This window comes from Macrosteles quadrilineatus, unplaced genomic scaffold, assembly GCF_028750875.1.
Source record: "Macrosteles quadrilineatus isolate MER2022 unplaced genomic scaffold, UCM_ALF_1.0 Scaffold_4__1_contigs__length_99947679, whole genome shotgun sequence".
NCBI lineage: Eukaryota > Metazoa > Arthropoda > Insecta > Hemiptera > Cicadellidae > Macrosteles > Macrosteles quadrilineatus.
Window position 1 is genome coordinate 85,294,913 of NW_026542597.1, and position 22,131 is coordinate 85,317,043.

The 22,131-nt window shown below is 33.8% G+C and overlaps 2 protein-coding genes across 5 annotated transcripts; one reads left to right on the top strand and one right to left on the bottom strand.

Annotated features, from left to right (window-relative positions):
• The first annotated feature begins 1,131 nt into the window (after positions 1-1,131).
• LOC128992631 (peroxisomal carnitine O-octanoyltransferase-like) lies at positions 1,132-11,219 on the top strand. Of its 2 annotated transcripts, XM_054416307.1 has the most exons (13): positions 1,132-1,234; positions 2,241-2,282; positions 3,462-3,726; positions 4,359-4,484; positions 5,232-5,412; positions 5,918-6,120; positions 6,566-6,781; positions 7,564-7,752; positions 8,350-8,480; positions 8,678-8,801; positions 9,403-9,575; positions 9,744-9,863; positions 10,464-11,219. In XM_054416307.1, exons 2-13 carry the CDS (start codon positions 2,242-2,244, stop codon positions 10,591-10,593), a joined length of 1,899 nt encoding a protein of 632 aa, XP_054272282.1. In that variant the 5' UTR covers positions 1,132-1,234; position 2,241; the 3' UTR covers positions 10,594-11,219. The 2 variants fall into 2 exon arrangements, with proteins under 2 accessions (XP_054272282.1, XP_054272283.1); XM_054416308.1 differs by lacking the exons at positions 1,132-1,234; positions 2,241-2,282 and having other exon boundaries at positions 3,673-3,726; positions 4,363-4,484.
• A 1,275-nt stretch (positions 11,220-12,494) lies between these two features.
• LOC128993207 (lysosomal aspartic protease-like) lies at positions 12,495-21,208 on the bottom strand. Of its 3 annotated transcripts, none has more exons than XM_054416972.1 (10): positions 21,096-21,208; positions 20,187-20,565; positions 19,403-19,535; positions 18,847-18,892; positions 17,422-17,494; positions 16,698-16,888; positions 16,058-16,171; positions 15,439-15,595; positions 13,532-13,627; positions 12,495-12,707 (listed from the first exon to the last, which is right to left on the bottom strand). In XM_054416972.1, the coding sequence occupies exons 1-10, from the start codon at positions 21,143-21,145 to the stop codon at positions 12,540-12,542; spliced, it is 1,407 nt and encodes a 468-aa protein (XP_054272947.1). In that variant the 5' UTR covers positions 21,146-21,208; the 3' UTR covers positions 12,495-12,539. The 3 variants fall into 3 exon arrangements, with proteins under 3 accessions (XP_054272947.1, XP_054272945.1, XP_054272946.1); XM_054416970.1 differs by having other exon boundaries at positions 17,422-17,517; positions 18,774-18,892; XM_054416971.1 differs by lacking the exon at positions 17,422-17,494 and having other exon boundaries at positions 18,774-18,892.
• Positions 21,209-22,131: the final 923 nt, after the last annotated feature.

A 22,131-nucleotide genomic window follows, 5' to 3' on the forward strand; every position in this document is an offset into this window, starting at 1 on the left:
TCATGTTTACTTTACAAATATCTAATTGTGTAAAATATTAACAAAACAAACAAAATAACTCCTGTTTTGTTGATTGTTTATTGTTACCGGTATCTGGAAGAATTGACAAAACGATAAAACAGGAGGATTTTTTCAGAAAACTTACATTCCTTTTTACAAAAGCTTAGTTTGAAAGATCAATGATTTAAAATAAATACTTATAAGGCTGGGGGGAAGTCACTCAGTTATAGTGCTCGCCTGACTGTCTAAGGGTCACTGGTTCAATCCTGATAAATGTCAAAAGCTTTTTGATGCTTGGAAGCTTGACCCAATTGTCCTCTATTGGGCTTTTAAATACTGTAAATGGTCTGGCTAAACAATCAGCTGATTTTATACAGCACAAAGGTGTGATTAAGTTCATTCAAGAATTACTCATCAGACAACTTTTATCACATGTGCACCTTGGTGTAACGGAATCGTAGAAACCAAAAAGCGGAGAGCAGAGGCCGCTCTCCTCTTGTCTTAGGTAACTTAAGGTTTTCCTAAAAGCAGAGCGTACCGCCATGTAAATAAGCTTTTTCGCACTTCGCTCTACATATTCTGTGCTCTGCTTCCGCACCTAGGAAAACCCACCAAGAGAAAGCTTACCTACATAGGCACTGTATAAGGTAAACATTTTGAAACTTATAAATAATATCCTTCGCTGAATATCTGGAAAAACCTTGGGTATATTCCTAATCACACCCTTTTTGTTGAGTAAACACTTTTTTACTTTGCAAACGAACTTAAAACAATTAGCTGAATCCTGATGGTTTCCATTCAAAACAACAATTGTTTAAAAGTCTTTTAGGTTACAACACTTTGCTAAACTCCTAAAAACAAAACAGCTGATTGCACTAACAATGCTTGAGTAACAATGGTAGTTGTTAGCCTATGGTAATGCTTACATGTGAATCAGCTGTTTTGAAACAAGGTCACCAGTCAAGGTCAGTTCAGGTGAACTCCAGGGAGGTGGGGGAAATAATGAGGAGAATGTTGGATTGCTTATTATTTTGCCCATTAAGCTAGGAGGAAAGTCGGTAGGAGAAATCTAGTAAACAGAAACAGTTGGAGACAGTTAGTGGCTTAGCGTGGTTGATTGTGTGTGAAATTTAGTTTACAATTTCAGTTTTAGATTCAGTTATTTAAACTAAATATTAATTTTTATTATTTGGTAATTTTTTTAAAGTGTTTTAAGATTCAACTATTTGCAATCGTAAGTATTTCCAATGTATTATTTTTAATAAAGCTATGCCAAAAGTATAGTTTTTTAAGAATAATTTTATTATTAGCTATTTAAAATGTGCTTTGCGGTTGTTGAAAACAATATTTATTTGGAAAACGCAAGTTGGGTTTTTAACATAATGACCATATTTTGAACAAATATTCCAAATGATAAATCTAATTACTCCCAGTTTATAGTTTGAATGAATACATTAACTTAAAGTGGTCCAGTTGATAAAGTTATCAAAACTAAAGCTAAAACTAAATGTGAGATAGCTAAGTTTTCAAGGAATAAGTAGGGATACCGGTACTTAAAATACTTAAAATTCACATCACCAAATTAAGCTCTGAAATTCAATAAATGTTTTTTTAACCAAATTTAATGAATGGTTCAGATTCTATCAATTCAGAAACTTCCAAGTATTTTAAATTAAATAAATATCTTACATTTTTGATTGGCTTTTTCAATTGTTGTGCAAGAACGTTTTTTATTTACTTGCCAAAAACTAACAGTGAAGTTTGATAAATACACAAATGTTGACTTAATTATGAAAATGATTATTCTGGATGGTGATGTTTGATGTTTACACCAAGTGTGAGTTTCTCATCTGAAATTGCTTATTTGCAGTAGTTGTGGCAGTTTATATTCCCTACTGCAACTACTAATATACTAGAGATAGGTACTAATTTTTGTTATATTTACTAACATACTAACAAATTTAAGTTGGTATAAAATATTTTTTTTTTTATTTTAACAGTTAATAGTAAAAATTTGTGTTGTAATAAATCAATTAATTATTTTATTTTGATTACAGATGATTAGGTATTAAGAAAAATCATTTAAACATTATAAGTTAAGAAACGTAATTTCTTTACATGTGTGTAAAAGTATATACATTTACATTTCATTTGATTTCAAATTTAAAAACAGTTAATTAACTAATGTACTTAAATTTTAGTCTGTAGGATTCATAAACTAAAATGTGCATATTTTTCAGAATGGGGAATGTTTACTTTTTAGGCACTTCAGAAAATTTAAGGTATTTCTACACTTTAAAATTCATATTAATTATTACGCAATTATATTAAAACTAGCAGAGTACCTGTCCATTGTTGGCATATAAGTATAAAATGATTATTGCAGTTATACTCAAGATTTGCGTTTGCAATAGGGGAAGACACAGTTTGATAAAATATGCTTCTTTAGATTTACGGCATACTATAGTTTTCACAAATTATTCATGAAATTAAAAACATAACAGTAAACAATCCTACTATGACAGTTCTCATTGAGTATCACAGTTTTTTGTTGCTGCTTAGTTCAAAGGTTCAAATTAGCTGTTTTTATAAATGAAAAAAAAAATAATAGTGCTGGACCCTGTTGGTAAAACTTGTAACTTTTTATAATGCTTTTGCATATCGTAGAACCAACTTTTTTAGTTAAAACAGCTGACTAAACTCTATGCACGTAATCCGTGTACGCTTGAAAATAAGTTGGCAACACTTAAAACTATTACGACTACGATCAGCTGGTGCAGCGTTTCCCATTTCATTAAATGTTTGGATTTAACCTAACCTAAAAACGTGTTTTACAGTGTTTGAAAGACTAATTAATTATTTATATGATTTATAGTAACTGTAGGAAAAATATAACGTGTAACATGAGTGCAAACTGCCTTTGCTGCTCTCGAGGAACTTTCCACACTCGCCTGTGGCTCGTGCGTAAAAATTTCACTCGTGTGCAGCAAACTGCCGCTTCGCCCACTAGTTACACAAATAACTATTAATTGTAGAGACAATACTAAAACTCCTCTTAAACTCACTCAATTCAAAATTTGTATAATCATGCAATGTTTATTAATAAATTCAATTTGTTTGAATAAAACATGACTGGTTCTTTATGAGGAGCAAAAACATACATTCTACTCACAACTAATTTGTCCCTGGTACATTTTGCTCCTAATAATGCACTCTATTATATTCAACTAATAAGTAGACCCATGAGATCAATTTAGTGGCATTATCATAATAAACCAGTTATCAACCAAACATAGTACATCTTTGCTGGTGTTGTTTAGAATGGGGTATGGCCAAGGTGGGTCATGTGCATTTTAATCAGCTGTTAATACAACAGCTGATTATTGCACTTAACATTTCTTCTCAATTTGTTTTCTTTTATACTTTCTAGGAAAAAAACAAAATTATATTTTTATTTTAAGTGATTTTATTACTGAGATGACAACTGCGTACACACTTCCTGCCGACGAAAATTTCGGAACTTTCGACTACGATGAAGACTTACCAAGCCTACCTGTACCCAAACTTGAAGAAACAATAAAAAGGTATCTTGCTTCTGTTCGGCCATTCGCTAAAAATGAAGAGGAATACAAAAAGACTGATAAAATTGCAATTGAATTTATGAACGGAGAAGGAAAAGCTTTACAGGATAAATTACTTCAGCATGCATCAAGATACAAAAACTGGGTGAGTATAAACACTTTTAACATATTTTATATAACTAGTGTCCCTGTTGCTCGAATTCGAGCAATTGCTAAGCATTACAGGCGTTATTTTAAAACTACTGTAATTTCAACCAAGTCAGCAAATATTTCTAGCAAACTGTAAATTAGCAAACTTATTGACTGTTTATAATTAACATATGCTCTTCTTCTCACTTTTAATTTCTGACAACAGCTGGAGTTTCATAACAATTTTTGTTTCCCATGTTAATCTTATGGAGAAATACGAAACTTTAAAGGACCCCAGTGCCTCACTCTTTAATTATTTCCATATAAAGAAAATTTCCTGCACAACTTCACGTTATGCTCTTTCCAATGACACCAAAAACATGTCAATCGGTTCAGTAGTTTTGGAGGAGTAATTGTCACAAAAATCCTGCTTGCGTATTAAATAAGTATAGATTTTAAACTGTGATGATTGGGGAAAATATCGTAGATGGTAAAAGTAGATGTCTATAGCATTTTGTATTAATTTTAATTCAATAACATACTATATGAGACTATATTGCAATCTCTAATTTATTGTACTTGTAAGTTTTCTATACATTTATTTTTGAAAGTTTTTCATAACTTTTTATCTAATGAGTTTTTTTTCAGATAGAGAAATGGTGGGAGGATTACGCTTATCTAACGTTGAGAGAACCTCTGATTCCCCACTACAGTATGACAGGACCTCACCCTAGGATACCTGGGTTCCACTACGGTCCCGGACAACAACTTAAAGTAAGTATCCTTGTGTATTAAACAAATTCTTGATTAAATGTATATTTTGACTGTGGATAGTTGGAATGAGACCAGAATATAGGTAAATTGAGCCCTCAACTGACTGCACTAATATAAATTACTGATTTCTGTTGAATAACCCAACATTTAGCATTTCAACATTGGTTCTCGGTGCAAGAGTACAGTACTTTTCTCAAGTAAACTGGTTTACCTTACTTTTCTTAGTAAGATAAACTGGTGGCATCCAGTTTGCCTTCAGGTACAGTGGACACACTAAATTTGTTACTTAATCAGCTGATCTTAGTAAAAAAAACTAAGTTAACATTCAGTCACTCAATTTAACCTCAAATAACAACAACTGATGAGACTTTGTTATGTAAATCATTTTCCAAATAATTTTAAAATCAAACGATAAATTCATGTGATGGTGCAATTACCTGCTGTCAAGTGATCCTTATGTCCTTGAAAGGCGACCGGTTTTGATCCTCACGAGATCATCTTCAGCCGAACGTTGTCATCTTCATTCTGTTCTTGCAAACACGTCGATAACACCTTACACAAAAACACGTAAAAATGGGCAATAACTATTACCGATCGGTTAAGCGGAGGGCGACACGTAAGTAGAGTCTAGACTGTCTAGAAGATAAATTAATTTTCATTCTTAACAATGCTAGTCCATCAACAATACAACAAAACCTACAACCAATCCCTCCAAAGAAAAGTTCAAACGTCTGATTCATTTCACAGATGGCGTCGGTGTACTGTCACCAGCTGGTGTTGTTGTGGCTGTTGCTGCGTAAAGAACGACTGAGACCAGCAATGACTGCAGATAAGAAACCCCTCAGTATGAGCCAGTACAGAAGACTGTTCAATTGTTCAGTTGTTCCTGGAATGATGAAAGATTCCATCATAGCACAGTTTAAGACAGGTAAATAGAGAGGTTTTCACATTGTTGGTTAAGAGAACGGTATTTTCAACATGAACTAGTTCAGGGGACTCTTCATTTGCTCAGTTTCAGTTGTTCCTGTTGGGGTTTGAAAGACTATAGACTATTACACGAGGCCAGGTTACCTGCCTCATGATTTATTTCCTGTCTATTGGCCTCTTGTCAACACGGCAGAATCATAACAAAATTGACAGTTAAACAGTGTATTCGCATTTTGTTTGTTATAAGAGAACAAAATCCTGAAAAATGAATCAGTTCAATTAGTATACAAGCATCTACACTCAGCGTTCTTTGACCATCAGACTTTTAATAAATGTTCCATGCTTAAGAAAGAAGTTATCCCAGCAAGTAACAAAGCTACATAGACAATCTTACTCTATTCAACACTCACTCTGAATTTGTATTCTAAATACTTGTCTGATTATGTATTGCAGTCTTTAAGACGTGATTAACCTATTTAAATTACTGTTCATTTTTTTCATTTCAGAGAAGGAAGGAGAGTGCCCTTCCCATGTGGCGGTGCTGTGCAAAGGTCACATGTTTGTGTTCAACAGTTTGACCCCAGAAGGCCATCCTCTCTCACCAGCTGACTGGGAGAACCAGCTGACTGAAGTACGACAAACAGCTGATTTGCTTCCTCCCTCTGATCTACCCTGCTTGTCCTGTGATAACCGCACATCATGGGCTGAAGTGAGTATTGCAAGTGTCATTGATTGTAGGATAGTGCTGATATTACGTTAAAAAATCTAGTTGGTACGGCAACATGAATATTATTGTCAATATTGTCCATCATGATACCAAATTGTCCATGTAATTGCTGTCAAGCTTTGGGACATTTTCTATACATGGATAGGAAGGCTTCTTGCCTTATTCTTAATCTTAAAATTCCTTAGAGCTCTATCTCCAAGCTCTCAGAGCTACCATCTTAAGCTTGTGAGAATCTTTGTTTGATTGTTTGAGCTGAAAGAGGCAGTGTAATGAACGTCAATATGTGATCCGATGTTGCTCAAATGAAATTAAATTTCTGAAGCTCCATAATATGAATTAGTGCAACAGCTGTTTTGGTAGACTGGGGCTGTAGCCTTGCCACTTTTGTCTTGCCGCAGCCTTTTTTCACTAAAAACTTTTTGTTCAGAACAGGGAACATCTGATGAAGCTAAGCCCGGTTAACATCAGCAACTTGTCGACATTGGATTCAGCCATGTTCGTCATCTGTCTGGACGATTCAACTCCTACGTCGGCATCGGACGTCGCTCAGTTATTACTCTGTGGAGACTACTCTTGTCGCTGGGCTGACGCAGCCCTCAACATTGTGTTCTTCAGCAATGGACTGTCTGGAGGACTGTGTGCGGTAACATTTTATGTTTATTTATGTTGAAGCCTTCCGGAATTGGTAATCAATTATAACAGGTTATGTACCTTGACGTCCACAATTCCTCTGTTGAACTTCTAGTCGAAACTAGTCAACAGAAGTTCGACAGAGGAATTGTGAACGTCAAGGTACGTAACCTGTTATAACATTTTATGTTAAAATTTTTTTTTACAGATAGAAATTGGTGAGATGTTTTAAGTTTTTAAATTTAAATTTTGATTTTCAACAGTTGCACCAGTGATTACGAGTAAAGGAGAGTTGGATTTTTTATCACAAATTCAGAGCAAAGGATGTTTTAGAAGTCCGAAAGGAAATTAAAATTAGAAAAACCTGCAGGGATTTAGGTTTGTTATCTTATATATAGGTATATTGATTATTTCTAAATGGGCAAGGTTTAAAACTTCATAAACCTCCTCTTTTGGTTTTGCAAATGTTCATTGTTTACCAAGTAACATATTGAGTGGAAGAGAGAAATTATTTAATAATATCAACTAAGAATATCAATCAGTTAAGTTCAAATTCAGCAATTTATCAAATCACATCAAATCAAAAATTGAACATGAATAGGAGAAAACAATGCAAAACCAGTAAATCACAAAAGTATTATACGGATTAAAAATCTAAAATATAAATCCAACTTTAAAACAAGGGACACCATAACCCAAGGCAATAGCCTTGACCATAACCTGCGTTAACTTTTACTTTATTGACTACTATTGTTTGTAAACAAACATTACTTCACAATATGCTTTCCATTTCAGCATTCTCCGTTTGATGGCATTGTGAGCGGATCAGCAATGCATTTCACCTACTCAGCGTTGAAGGAATCTGCTGGGCAAAATGTAAACATGACAAGTCAACAACTACCGAAGCCTCAACAACTTGAGTTTGTTGTTGATTCACATATAAGGTCTGAGATTGAAAGAGCAATGGACGATCAACAAAAAGAGGTATGGTAGAAATATTTATTGTAGCAGAAATTATTTACTATAAAATAGTGAGTTATTATGTGTCTATAAGGTACCTATTTCTAGGTTTGAAAATCCGAACAAATCGGTAATCTAAACTACCTATCCATATAGGTAGTTTACAATTGGTTTGTATTTTTGACGCTCTACTGTATCATACCAAATATTAAAAAATAAATCCTTATTCTATTCTTATGGATCACCTACTGTCCGGTTTTTAAAAAGTCTTCCTTGTAGGTTTTTGTTTCTTGTTCTTTGGCTAAATTAAAAATCGCTTAAATAAATAACGACCTATTTTTCTCTTTGTATATATATATGTAAATTTTTTATTTTCTCTTTGTAAATTAAGTTAGCACTTATCCTCTGGTTTTATAACCAGAAAATAAAGTACAAACTGTAAAATTTTCCCTAAAATAAAATTATATTGTTTTGTAGCTGAACATGGCAGACTTATCAAAACAGTTTTCAGATTTGGCGATAATGTGTAAAGTTCTAAAAATAAAATTGGATATAAAATGTATCACAAAGCGTTAAACTTAACATTTAAGATATTGTCTACAAAAATATTATTTTTTTCAGAAAGATAAGTTCCTAATTTCCCAAGAAGAGTTTTTAACATTCGGGAAGAAAAGAATCCAGAACTCACGAATCCATCCAGACTCGTTTATTCAAATGGCTCTTCAGCTTGCCTACTTCAGACTGCATTCCAGGTATTCTAATAATTTTTTACTATTACCATACTTGATTGCTATTACCTTCAAAATGGATACACTACTATGCATAATTTGCGATATTCCCATAATAAGGTTGTAGCCAAAATTGTGTTGTATCGTTGTATGCAATGTGAATGATATCCTCCGTTATTATTTTTTTAATAAGCTTTTAAAATATTTTACGTTCTTTTCAGGTACGCTCCTTGCTATGAGACTGCCACAACGCGGACATTCTACAACGGACGAACTGAGACAGTCAGGGCGTGCTCAGAAGAATGTGTTTCCTGGGTGAAATCCATGACGGACCCACAATGCAACGTGAGTTACTTTTTTAATCAATAAAAAGACATGTATATTGTAGTGGAAATTTCTGGAAAATAAGTTAATCTTGTGGGTATGGAGTAAAGAATCAAACTATGGAGCACATAGGCAACAATTTATTTTTATTTTTGAAGAGAAACAGATGGTCTGCATAACTAATATGAGGCAGGGCTGTTTTGTGATGGCGGCTTACATTTAGATATTTAAGGGAGGTCTCTTTATGTACATTTTTGATATAGCTAAATTTAGTACTATCGTCTTTTGGATAGTGGATACTGTCACTGTCGCCAATTTGTATTTAAAAAAACATAGTTTTGTGAGCCAGTCACAGATTACAAATAGTGCCAACAATAATATTTTTCTACCTTTTTTTGTTACCATACCGTACTGAGATAGTTCACGTTACATTAAAGATGCTATAGTTTTCAATAAGTCGTTCTATCAGTTGACCTTTGTTAAAAAGTCTGAATACTCAACAATCAATAATTTACATAAGCGCAACTTGTCAGTGGCTCATTTTGACATAAAACTATCGACAACTTTAACATGGGGATGAAATGTCTAGTTATTATCTAATTTTAATTTTTTATTATTCCAGGACACAATCAGAGCTAAACTCTTACTAAAGGCGATTCAGAAACATAACCAGTTGATGGCTGAGGCTCGCAGAGGCGAAGGGTGCGATCGTCACCTGATGGGACTGTACTGTGTCGCTGTGGAGAACAACCTGACTGTACCACAACTGTTTCAGGACCAGCTGTTTAAGAAAAGGTAAGAAACAAATTGTTATTTTAAATTAAACTATTTCCAGTGTCCTATAGCAAAACAGTTGAAGACTGACAAGAATAAATTGAAATTCACTCAAATTACTTGAGTGAGAAAATTATCAATTGTTATCGATTTGCGCAGTGTTTTATATTCTATTTGTTTTTGTTGCAGTGGAGGTGGAGGAAATTTCACCCTGTCGACAAGTTTACTAGGGTATTCTCCTATTGGAGGGGGAGTAGCCCCGATGTGTTTTGATGGTTACGGCGTTTTCTACAGCATATTGCCGGAAAGGTAAATTGTTACTATTTTAAAGAAAGTAGTTTTTTTTAAATATTTATCTTAATAATGAGATCTTCTCGTTCTTGGAGGAATTGTTTTACTTAATTTATCGTCCAAGAAAGTAAAAACTTAACGGCATATTATTATATAAACTGCTTTCAACAAATTTTAAGTAGGTATTTATTTTTCAATCTGTTCTGTGAAGTGTAAAAAAACCCGTTAAAAATTTAAACATAGCCAAGTACAAACATTTCAATTACAGTCACGTTTTTAATGCAATTGAGACTGACGTTTCACGACCTACAGCACACCTCTCCCTTAAAAAGTTAGGCATCGAAACGGCAATATACCTATTACAAACCTTGGTATAGTAAATATTTTGGTAAATAATTTAAGCTACTTTGGTTCATTGTTTTTTGTCATGATAAAGACATTTTAGAATACTAGAATTGATGTAAGGTTAGTTTTTTTTTCAACACCTTAATTCACAAATAACTTTTAAATCACACCTGCAGACAAACAAATCATAAACTGATTCGACTTGCCTACAAAAGTAACGCTTTATACTTCACAATTTAATTCTATTACAAAACCATTCATGAACTGTTTCAGGTTAATATTTACGATATCAGTCCGTAAAGATTGCCAAGAGACTAGTTCACCTAGGCTGTTCCGAGAAATATCTCAAGCTCTCAACAACATGATAGAACTCTTGGAAAGGCAGACAGTTTCCAAGTTATGAAACAGAGCGAAACTTCAGACACATCACATAAATTGGACACTGTATGTGACCATGGTGGAAGGAAAATACATAGGTGTGCTATTCCTGTCATATGCTGACGTCATTCAGATTGCAAACATCCTTTTACCATTTAGAAAAATTATCAAAAACAATAGCAATCAAATGAAAACAAATATAACTTATATGGCAATACAATCAGCTGATTTTTGGTTTGCAATCTGAGTGACGTCAGCATATGACGGGAATAGCACACCTATGTATATTCATTCTATTTGTCTATGATTAGACATCCCATCTATATGGACAAGCTGAAGCATAGATAAAACCATAGACAAAAAGAACGAAATATAGACTGTCAGCCGTGCTGCGGTTGCTATGGTTACCATAGGTTCCGGCGCACACCGCTGTAGTTTACGTAGCGCGTACGCCGTAACTACCGTGGTGCTCCAAGCGGTGTGCGCCAGAACCTATGGTAACCGCAGCACAGCTGACGGTCTATATTTAATTCTTTTTGTCTATGATAAAACATACTCCCTTAGTAGATTTCTCATCGTTATGGAACAGCTGAAGACAATTTTATTGTTAGTTCTGTACGGTTTATGTAGAGGTCGTGTTTTGTTTCCAAATTGTTTCCCGTTATTACAGCCATTTAAAACCTCGTTTAACCAAATAATACGATCTAATCATAAACAAGTAGATGCAAGTAAACATAATTTTTCATTTTTTTATATTTTCACCTCTGTATAATCTTGTTTGTAGGCCTTATCATTAATAGTTCTACATACAATTTTCTATTATTACAATCATAGATAAAACATAACCTGTCCCCTAGTTATATAACCAAACAGTAAAGCACAAATCAAGAAATTAACCCTAAAATAATAGAAACAATGTTTCGTCGACACTAGCGCCCAGTGTGGCGTACATGAACTAGACACGAAAAACGTGCTTCAAAATTTACAATGGGATGAGAAGTCTACTTGTGTTGGTAAGTCTATGGCTGAAGCTAGTTGTTTTACTTGAAGTCCTATAGTTTGATGGGCTTCACATAAATTTTGCTAGTATCACAGTTCTCTTTTGTTCTTTTAGTCTTCCCATGATACTTGATGGGAAATAAAATATGCTGAAGATTTTCTTACAATGTAACCTTTTATTTTGGGGGGTAAGTAAGTATTGTAGCATTTTGTCAGAGGCTAAATAATTAAATAAAATTCTTCTTATTATTAAAGTGGCTGAAACTTTCCAATGGAAATAGAACATCTACATCACCGAAGTGAATATTTTCAAAGCTTCTTCCTTAACTATGATTATTTTGTCCCTGTAAATTCATCAAGAGTAGTTTGAACACTTAAAATTATTCTAGTTTTGTATTAGGAATAAACAATTTATGTACTTTCAAGGATTATAAATTGTTGTTCACAGCTAAAGTTACTTTTGGTAATTTAATTTTGACGATCTCTCTATAAAATTACCATATTAAGGCAAGTTTATATTAAACATAGATGTTGTTCATACAAAAGAAAAGGTTTCAAAAATGTAGAAATGTATGTCAAAGCAAAATTATTGAAACATTATTATTATTTTATATTTAAGACTGACTTTAAATAGAAGTACTATTGAAAGATTGCGTTTTGTTATGACTGAGAAATATATATTTACATTTTTGTGTTGTTATGTCTATGTATATACATTTTCTCCTCAATGAAGATCCTTAATCAGAAGATACACCTTTGGATGAGTGCGCACAAAACGTTCTCTTGGAGGGGTAAGAAATCATTGACAACCTCAGTACAATGGAGAGGGTAATCATTAATCAACGCATAAAACAATAACTAAGATTAATTTGCTTGCATGGTGAAGGCAATCATTACAACGTAGGGTTGCGGATTGAGAACAAAAGCTCACATAAATTGATTTATTGAACCATGTGGAATCTACACTCAAGTTTATTGAGCAAGTGCAAAACCGATTCGACTATTTTTTACATCAAACTGGGTGTAGTATTTCCTCATGAAGACTGTTCCGAAGCACAACACGGGGGTTGAACTGGGTGTCTCCAACCCCTCGAGGACTACGAAGGGAGTATAGCAGAATTCAGATTTGTTGATGACTGCCTGTGAAACAAAATAATTATGAGTAATTTGTCCTTATCCAAAGCTACAGTTGAATAGCCTCCAACACAAGGCCACGGCGAAACAAAAGTGGCAACACAGCTGTTCTATCAAACCGAAACAGCTGTTGGATTAATTTATAATGTAGATATGCAATTTTTATGTTTACACTTTTGCTATTTCTGTTACCATGGCAATAGGCATGACGTTGCGACACACCAACACCGCCTTGTATTAGAGGAGGCTATGGTTAAATTCATAGTTTTAAAGATTCAAACTCACGAGTTATTGTTAACTGTTGCCTACAATCAAACAAAGTCTAAGAACTTCCCACTTGTGCCTGGTTTTGGATAGAGGAAAGGGTCAATTATGTAGGAAAGTAATGCCTTTCCAAACTCATTGGTTTGCCACCGAAACACCAGCTACCTGAGACTTGCCCTCTTCACACCCCTGACAGTAACTTTCTATGCGTGGCCTCACTTAGTCGATTAGTGGTTTGGAAGACCCAAAATTACTTTGAGGATAGTATAGCGTTTTTACCCCCTCTGCAAATTGCGAAGTAGTTGTTTAACTGTACCACTGACACATACTTACCTACTTGATATTTATGGTGATCTTAATAAAAGCTTCTTCCCTATGGGAAAGTTTGCTAACATTAAATTATTTTTATTTGGGCGAACTTATTTAGTTTGAGATAGCTATAATCCCTTTAATAAACAACAGTTTCTTACTTTGCACAACATTTTATAATGGAAGCTTTATCTTCACTATATATCTTCACTAACAGATGTAAAACAAAAAAAAAAAAAAACATCAGCCAGTCTTACCTTCTTTACATAGTCTTTCGCTGTTAGAGATAGCAGTTGATTGTCCATTGTTTTGAAAACGATATCCTTCAGTTTTTCAGTATCACTACACATCAGCTGGAAACAGAGAATCGATTATACAAAAAGTGTTATTAGTTTTGTTCTTGGTTTTTAGTTAAAGTAAACTTTAAATATAAAACTTAATTTCTAATAGACATGTCATACTTTTATTGCTAAGCCATCCTTATTCCTTAGCCAAAAATAGTTTTAAGGCGTAGTTTGTTCAGTATTCAAGATTTAATATTTTAGCGAATTTCCCATATAGGATATAAGCTATTACCGTAGTACTCATGGCAAGACCTGGACCCGAGACCGATCTAATTTTTCATTTTGAGGTCCCTAGAGGCCAAAAACACCATCCGTTCAAATTCATATATATATATATATTTATATATATATTTATTTTTATATATATATGTCCGTTAGCGCGATAACTCGAGCAAAAATGATCCGATTTTGATGAAATTTGGTACAAACGTGTAAACCTACGTTTATTCGAACGAGTTCGCGATCCAGCATAATCGGACCATGGGAACGGGGGATTATGGGGGGTTTTATGGGGTAAAAATGGGTTTTTCCAATTTTTGACCCAAAAAACATAAAATTTTGTAATTTCTTTCCAAACTATTTTGTAGAGCTTAAAAAAACAAATAATTTAGTATATTGAAGCGTTATAATGCGCCTAATGGTTACGGAGAAATTGTTAATTTAAAATTCCCATGTTATTCTTATGGAGAATAAGTAAACTGTTGTAGTTTGCTTGTTTATGAACATATTTTGCCCAAATTTGGAAAATGTTTTAATTTCTTACTAACTATTAACATTTTACATAAAAAAACACTTTTACCCTCCCTGTTGCAGCAAACCTAAGTATGTGTTAAACTGATTCTATTTAAATAGGGAATAAATGTGATATTTTTAAGGAGACATTTTAGGCTAGTGTAAATCCAATCAGGCAAATGGAAATTCGCTTAGTCTGCAGGTTTGCTGCGGCGGGGGTATTTAGTTCTGTTAGTAAACTTTAAACATAAAACTTAATTTCTAATAGACATGTCATACTTTTATTGTTAAGCCATCCTTAGCCAAAAATAGTTTTAAGGCGTAGTTTGTTCAGTATTCAAGATTCAATATTTTTATTTTTTTCAGGCATATACAAAATTATGCATTTGAAATGATCAGATATTAAAACTAAATATAACACCCTTCTAAAGAACTGAATATTATGAGGGAAAGAGTGCAAAATTATCCTAGTATGAAGAATAAAAGGAAATTAGTATTTATTTGTATATTCATTCTATCATTACTCTAAATAGGTACTATAAATAAAATCTAATTATAAAATGAATAAAAACAACAATAGACTTTAGACTTATAGAGTGTGGTTTGAGTTTCAGTAAGTTTTTCTTGTTATTGACCCAACTTTGAAACTATTATGACAAAATAGACCAATAATTACCATTAGAATATACTGAACAATATAATCAAGACAAAATAAGCAACAATTTTAAGGTCCATTTTTTTCTACTTCAGTTTTAAAAAAATTAAAAAATTAAATTCTTAATTCGGCTCCTTATTTCATGTACTAAGTATTGTTACATAGCAAGGTACTAATTTGTTTTATTGGTACAATTTATTGGTACAATTGATTATTGGTACAAGTAGGAAATTTAAACTTTAATGTTTTTGAAATCAGGGTTGTTTCTTATAGTAATAGCTTTGACTATTAATAGGACACAAAAGTTAATGGTAAAAGTGGGAATCTCTGCTCCAAGGCATCACAATCCATCCCTTTTCTATACCTCTGAAGACTCTACTTATCAATTTATATCTATCCTGATTTCAACTTTTAGGTAAACAAAAGATCTTACCGTGTAAGCGTCATGAACCTTATTGGTCACTCCCTCAGGATCTACTGCCTTGACGATAGACTTTATCAAATCCGCAGAACCCATCAGGAAGTCTGATCCGGAGTCCACGATCCCCATACATCCTCTATTGCTCACCTCTTCATCTCCAATGTATATTCTGTCAAAATAAGGTGAAATCAATGGTTGATCAATCTAATAGAAAATGTTTATTGTGTTTGAGTTTTATTAAGGAAGATTCAAGTGTGAAAAACATGTTAATGATTAGATTATAAATCAATTTAAATACTTTTAAGGTATAAACAAATCTCTTTCACAAAACTGGATCCAAGGTGTTAAGCGAATGAAGTCTAATCTCACATGTGGTATACAAACTGTCGAATGTGAAAAGTAGTGACACAGAATGTAAATTATGTACAGCATAGTTTTCCATATGTCTTTTTTATCCCTGTATTATAAAAATGTGTTTTGCTGTGTGTTATTTAACTGTATGCACAGGGTGTGCCGGAACTCTCTGCAACCCTATTATGTGTTCTTTAGGTAAAAACAATGCAAAAAACCCATATAAGGAACAAATATACAAAAGGGTTCCAGAGAGTTCTGGGACACCCTGAATAATTACCCTTTCAGGAAAAACCTCCAGTGTTTAGCCTCCTTGCTCAGGGTTTCCACAAATATGAAATCTCCCTTTTGGTAGTTTGGGTCCACTCCTCCAAGTATGAGTTCATTCTTGGAGCTGAAACAAATCAATTTTTGCTATATCACCAAACATAACTAGGAATTGCTTATTTTTCAGTTTTTTTATGCTAATTAAAAACTTGTAAGGATACGGTCCATACCCTGGTCTTACTTATAACGACCTTTTGTTACGTAGCATCATTATCGTTCTGTTGAGTAGTCATAGTGCTCGCCTAACAATTTAAAGGTATCTATTTCAATCATGAAAGAAGCCAATAGCTTTTCCTCCTTATCACCATCACTGCCAATATAACCCCTCAGCTACCAGACAATTAATGCTTTGTCCCAATAACATCAATGATGTACTATTTGTTAGTTAATATACTGTGTGTGTCAACCTCTAAAACTTGTTTTATAAGTATAGGGATTTTTGTGTTATAATGAGGATAAAAGGACATAAGGGTACACATAATTAAATAAAAAAAAAAAAAAAAAACTATTATAGGCCCAATTGGTTAATAGCTTCAACTGTACTAATCTACAATATAGAATTTAATTACCCAAATTATATTGAAAATTATTACTCGGAGAAGTAGAGGGAAAACATCGGAGCTGGAAGAAGATCTTGCATGATCATGTTGTGAAGAGGACACATAAGGTAATGGCGATCATCTTTGGGACTGAGGCCAAAGATGCCGTCGAAATATGTGTAAGGCAAATCTTGAAGAAGCGTTGCTTCAATGATCATTTGGTTGTGGATTGTCAGATTTCCAAGCTGAAATTGATGGATTATTATGGAAGTTGAGGATTATTGTTCTTTCGCACAGCTTTAAAACTGTAAATATGTTTTTACATCAATAGCTGTGGTACATAGACTATTCACATACTAGTAGAGTCCCGCAAACTCGGCACTCAATAACCCGGCAGTCCGGATAACTCGGCTATCACCTGGCTCAGAAAATTATTGATTTTTTTAGTTAAATATGAATGTACAGAGTATACATTTTTTATTTCCTAAGGTACCAAAGATTTGTTGTACTATATCTGATGACTTTATACTGACGTGTAATATAATGTAATAAAAATACCAATAAAAAAGGCAGTAAAAAAGCTTAAAAATTGTACTGTTCTTATTTTTAACCCTATAGTTCCCGATAACTTGGCTTTTCACAAATTCGGCACCCTTCCAGTCCACATTACGCCAAGTTTGCGAGACTCTAGTACCATAATTTTCTGTCTTTTATAGATAACTGTACAGACAAGATGATACACAAGGTACTACATCTTTAGGTCTAGATGTCAACTTACTCTTACAACCTCCAGTGCAGTTAGTCCTTTGATCCGTCCTGAGGCATATTGGTTGTCAATAGTCTTGTTTAACCTCTCATAAGTGTTTTTGACTCCCTAGAGAATTTTGAGGTTAATGGTACAAAAGTACTCGGAGGCACGAAAATGACTCCTAAGGAGGGGAAAGATGCTCCGATGGAGGTGGTAAGGTACTCTACCCCCACCACTTGGGTACCATTCGGCGGGTACTTAACCAGGGTGTTTGGCACCGAGAAGTCAGTTGGGCCTCCGGGCCCGACCCCGCCGGATGGGCGTGCTGAGCCACCGGTGTGGGGCCTGATGGGCGTGTTGAGCCCCGGGCACCGTCGGACGGGCGTGTTGAGCCCCCGACACCCTCGCATGGGCGTGTTGAGCCCGCGAGACACCTGATGGGCGTGCTGAGCCTAAGGTACGCTGAACGGGCGTGTTGAGCCCCCGCTACCGTCGGACGGGCGTGTTGAGCCCCCGGCACCGTCGGACGGGCGTGTTGAGCCCCCAGCACTGTCGGACGGGTGTGTTGAGCCCCCGGCACCCGGGGACCGAGGATTCCGGGGTGAAGGTGCCAAGGATCTAGACCGCGGACCCACACGGATATCTTTTAGGAGTGTCGTAGACCACCGGGCCAGTAAGGGCGCAAGCAAGACTTGATTTAACCTCTGCCCAACCCCTGAATACGAGTCCGGAGACACTGCCTGGTAGGAGGACTACGGACCCAGGATCAAGATTGTATATACGATTGTACATAGAAACATATGTGTTAGGATAAGGATAGAAAGGAATAAAATGGAAGTTTGAGATACCCAGAGTCTTTCACTTATCGACCCTTACCACCCTTGATAAGGCCTAGTGCTCTGGAGGAAACGTCCTCACAACTTTATAAGTATTTGATCAGTAATGTCATTGGGGTGATGATAGATATGTTACTTATGTTATTATACCTATCTGTCTTTACATTCTGAATGATGTCGTCTATGCAATTGCATTGGGTGTCCAAGCATTATAATTATAATTTGATAACTAAAACAGTTTCTCATTCACAGGTTTTTAGAAGACAAACAAAACATTGCCGTTAATTGTAAAAACAACATAAATAAATATAAAGCAGCTTTTTGATTGTTTTTATAAGAGTAAATAGAATGTAATGGTTGGATGAGAATTGAAAATATTTTTGCTGAATTTCTACAAAATTCAATATGAACAACTGCCTTAAATGAAAACTATTCATAAACCATTTTTGAACACTAGGAAAAGTTTCAAATTGAATGATATCTTATTTTTACATGTTTTATATAAACTTTAAGGTACTACATCTTTAGGTCTAGATGTCAACTTACTCTTACAACCTCCAGTGCGGTTAGTCCTTTGATCCGTCCTGAGGCATATTGGTTGTCAATAGTCTTGTTTAACCTCTCATATGTTGACGACAGACTACTTTTGAACGAATTAGCAGAATCTGAAACATGTGAAATTTTAAACCTAAAAATACAGGATTGATAAGCTTAATTTTAAGTTTGAGTTTTGAAATTTGAAATTTTCTAAAAAATGTATTACTACAAGAATTTGGCTTCAGAAGGGCAATAGAATTTTCAAACTGTTGGAGGATGAAATTTTCAGTTCTTATTCACAGTTTTGTATAAACGTTTACTGTAATTTGCAATTACACAATTTGACAAAATCTATAAACTGTTTTTAGGCAACAGTATTTTGTTAGCTCTGAAAATGGATTATTTAATATCAAGGACGGTCTTCATTCTCCTATGTAAGATTACACATAGTAGATTCAACAAGTTCGTCTGGATAGCTGAGTGCCTGTAGTGCCTGCCTTCAAATCTGAAGGTCCCTGGTTCTACTCCAAGCAAGATAGCAACTGGATCCAGATCCCATTTGTCAATTGGCTGCCAATTTAAAAAAAAAAATGCTTCAGAAGTGATAAACACGTACATAAAGATATCCCTAGACCTACCTGGATTCCCAACGTTGGAGTTTTCAAATATACACTTGTCTGATCTAACCCACAAGTCCGACGACCCTGTGTCAAAAATCATGTCAAAGATTTGTGGCGGAGTCCCAATCGAAATTTTCCCTTGGAACTGTCCCTGGAAGAAAACTGACTTAATTCAAACGCCTCCTTTCCAGGTACATTTATTTTGTAACAAGACTATGAAATGCAATTAAAAATAGTTGTCTTCATTTGTAATGCTAAAAATATTCATTCATCATGAAATAGTAAAATAAACATAAGTTTAAAAAAAAACTAAAGCTTTGACTATAGCTGTACTCTGCCTTCAGTGCCTTAAAGAATAAACTTTTCAGTGACATTACTGACATTGTAATGCTGAAAATACAGTTTTTTTCACCACACCACTGTTCATGTACCAGATATTAAAATAGGACACATGAAATTCTCTGAAGCCAACCTTTCAGTCAAGTAGTCTTCGTGTTTTTTATAAATTTATATGTATTTTGTTCCTTACAGTCTATCTGTAATTTCCCATCACATGAACATATCTTAATCATCATTGTTGCATTCTTTCATCACGAATCACCTCTTAAAAAGACATGATCTAATATATTTTCTCTCATAAAATAAACCTCTTTTGTACCAAAACCCTCGATATTTCCTCCCTTATATTTAACTACACCGCATATTTTTCATAAGGACAAAACATGTACATCGTACTTATGTCTTTAATCTAAGACAGTTTATAAAACTACCAAATTCCTAACGAATATGTGAACAAACTTACATTTATTTCGTTGTACTTTAGAGGAACTCTGGTAATGAAATCATTCGGAGGTTCAAGTTTGACATCCAAACTATAATAATCAAGTTCTTCTTTTGTAACCATGCTATGCTTCATATCTCTTATAAGTTCTTCCCTTTCCTCCTCATCATGGCCTGAGAGAAACTGTGACATAGCTTCGACATTTCGTCTTCGTCTTTTTGCTTTAGTTGTACTTTCTGGGGGATTGTTTTGTTCTTCAAGCATTTGCTTGTATATTTTCACTGCACCTGTCGGTAACGGGCCATCGATTTTGAACTTTGGATTAGCCTTGATGAAACCTTGGTCGTCTTCATAAAAGTTGTCCTTTTCATTTGGATTTTCTGTTGTCGTTTGAACATTACTGCAAAAGTTAAAAACTTGTAGTAGTGTTTGTTTGAATGGTTTATGTTTGAGGTAGATCAAGGAATACTCTTTTGAAAATTAATTTTAATATCTTTATTATGGTTTAAATATTTTATAAAACATAAAACCAGAGTTTTTTTTTTATTGTTTTGCATTATTTTGCAACAAGTACTGTAAACTGTCTTATTAAAGCTTAATAATAGTTCTGTTTGTTTACACATTTAGAGCTATTTACATATTCTCAGCAATCTGACATGTTTTTTAGAATTTTTTGCACATTTTTATTTGTATATTGAGTTTTTTTTTCAACTAAGACATATGTTCCATAATTCATCAATTTTATAGGAATTGAATAATTTATGAAAACATTAATGGTCAAAGGAACCATATATGTTAAAATGCATGACTACAGAGTTATAATAATTCTATATTGTTAAAATTTTACATTAAGCAATAAAATAAATATTCTTTATTTATGGTTTAAAATTAAAAATTGTATAATTATTTCTAGAGAATTCATTACAATACCTGATATAAATAATAAACAGAACACATTTTAAAACCACAATCACTTTCATGTTTGTACTCACTGTATTTCATGGAACTAAACAGTGTATAAGTTATATAACACATTGCTTATCTGTTCTTGTTGATTAATTTTAGTAACAAAATGTTTATGAATGTAATGTTCATTACAAAAGTAATACTTTTATTGCAACAATTTAATGATGAATTTTGGCAATCTGAATTGCCAAAATCTTTATTACTAGGTAATTAATGCAGACATTTAAGTATTAGAGTACAAATTGATGCATAATGTCTTAAAATCTAATTTATTTTTTATACAAATTGAGAAACACATACACAAATTAGGGTAACTTTACTAGGTTAACTAAACAAAATATAGTACACTAAACCTGCAAATGTCTAAGAGCAATTATTTTTTACTGTACAGATACTACAGTGAATTAGACTTTCCAAATTTGTATTGAAAAGCAAGTTTTAAAATAATAAAAAATTTAGTATCCAAAGTCAAAATACAGCTCAAAATAGCCTTAAAAAATTGTTTTTCATTGATTAGACTAGTTAGATGATAAAACCATAGATAAAACATACTCCCTTAGTAGATTTCTCATCCTTATGGAACAGCTGAAGACAATTTTATTGTTAGTTCATGTACGGTTTATGTAGAGGTCGTGTTTTGTTTACAATTTGCTTCCCGTTATTACAGCCATTTAAAACCTCGTTTAACCAAATAATACGTTCAATCATAAACAATAACTTGTCCCCTAGTTATATAACCAAACAGTAAAGCACAAATCAAGAAATTAACCCTAAAATAATGGAAACAAAGTTTCATCGACACTAGCGCCTTTGTGTCACGTACATGAACTAGACACGAAAAACGTGCTTCAAAATTTACAATGGGATGAAAAGTCTACTTGTGCTGGTTAGTCTATGATAAAACTTACATTCATACTTTTTTGTATCAAATACTAGCATTTGAAACATCTAGATGGATACCAGCTGGTATCCCTAACAAACAAAACCACTAAACAATCTG

Excerpts from the sequence above, each read along its gene's own strand:
- LOC128992631 (XM_054416307.1), top strand. The coding sequence starts at position 2,242 with ATGGGGAATGTTTACTTTTTAGGCACTTCAGAAAATTTAAG. Across the intron at positions 6,782-7,563 it reads TGTCTGGAGGACTGTGTGCG|CATTCTCCGTTTGATGGCAT; the intron begins GTAACATTTTAT and ends TTTCCATTTCAG. Across the intron at positions 8,802-9,402 it reads TGACGGACCCACAATGCAAC|GACACAATCAGAGCTAAACT; the intron begins GTGAGTTACTTT and ends TTATTATTCCAG.
- LOC128993207 (XM_054416970.1), bottom strand. The coding sequence starts at position 21,145 with ATGAAAGTGATTGTGGTTTTAAAATGTGTTCTGTTTATTATTTATATC. Across the intron at positions 16,172-16,697 it reads TTTTCCCTCTACTTCTCCGA|CTCCAAGAATGAACTCATAC; the intron begins GTAATAATTTTC and ends GATTTGTTTCAG. Across the intron at positions 15,596-16,057 it reads TGGAGGTTTTTCCTGAAAGG|AATATACATTGGAGATGAAG; the intron begins GTAATTATTCAG and ends TTATTTTGACAG.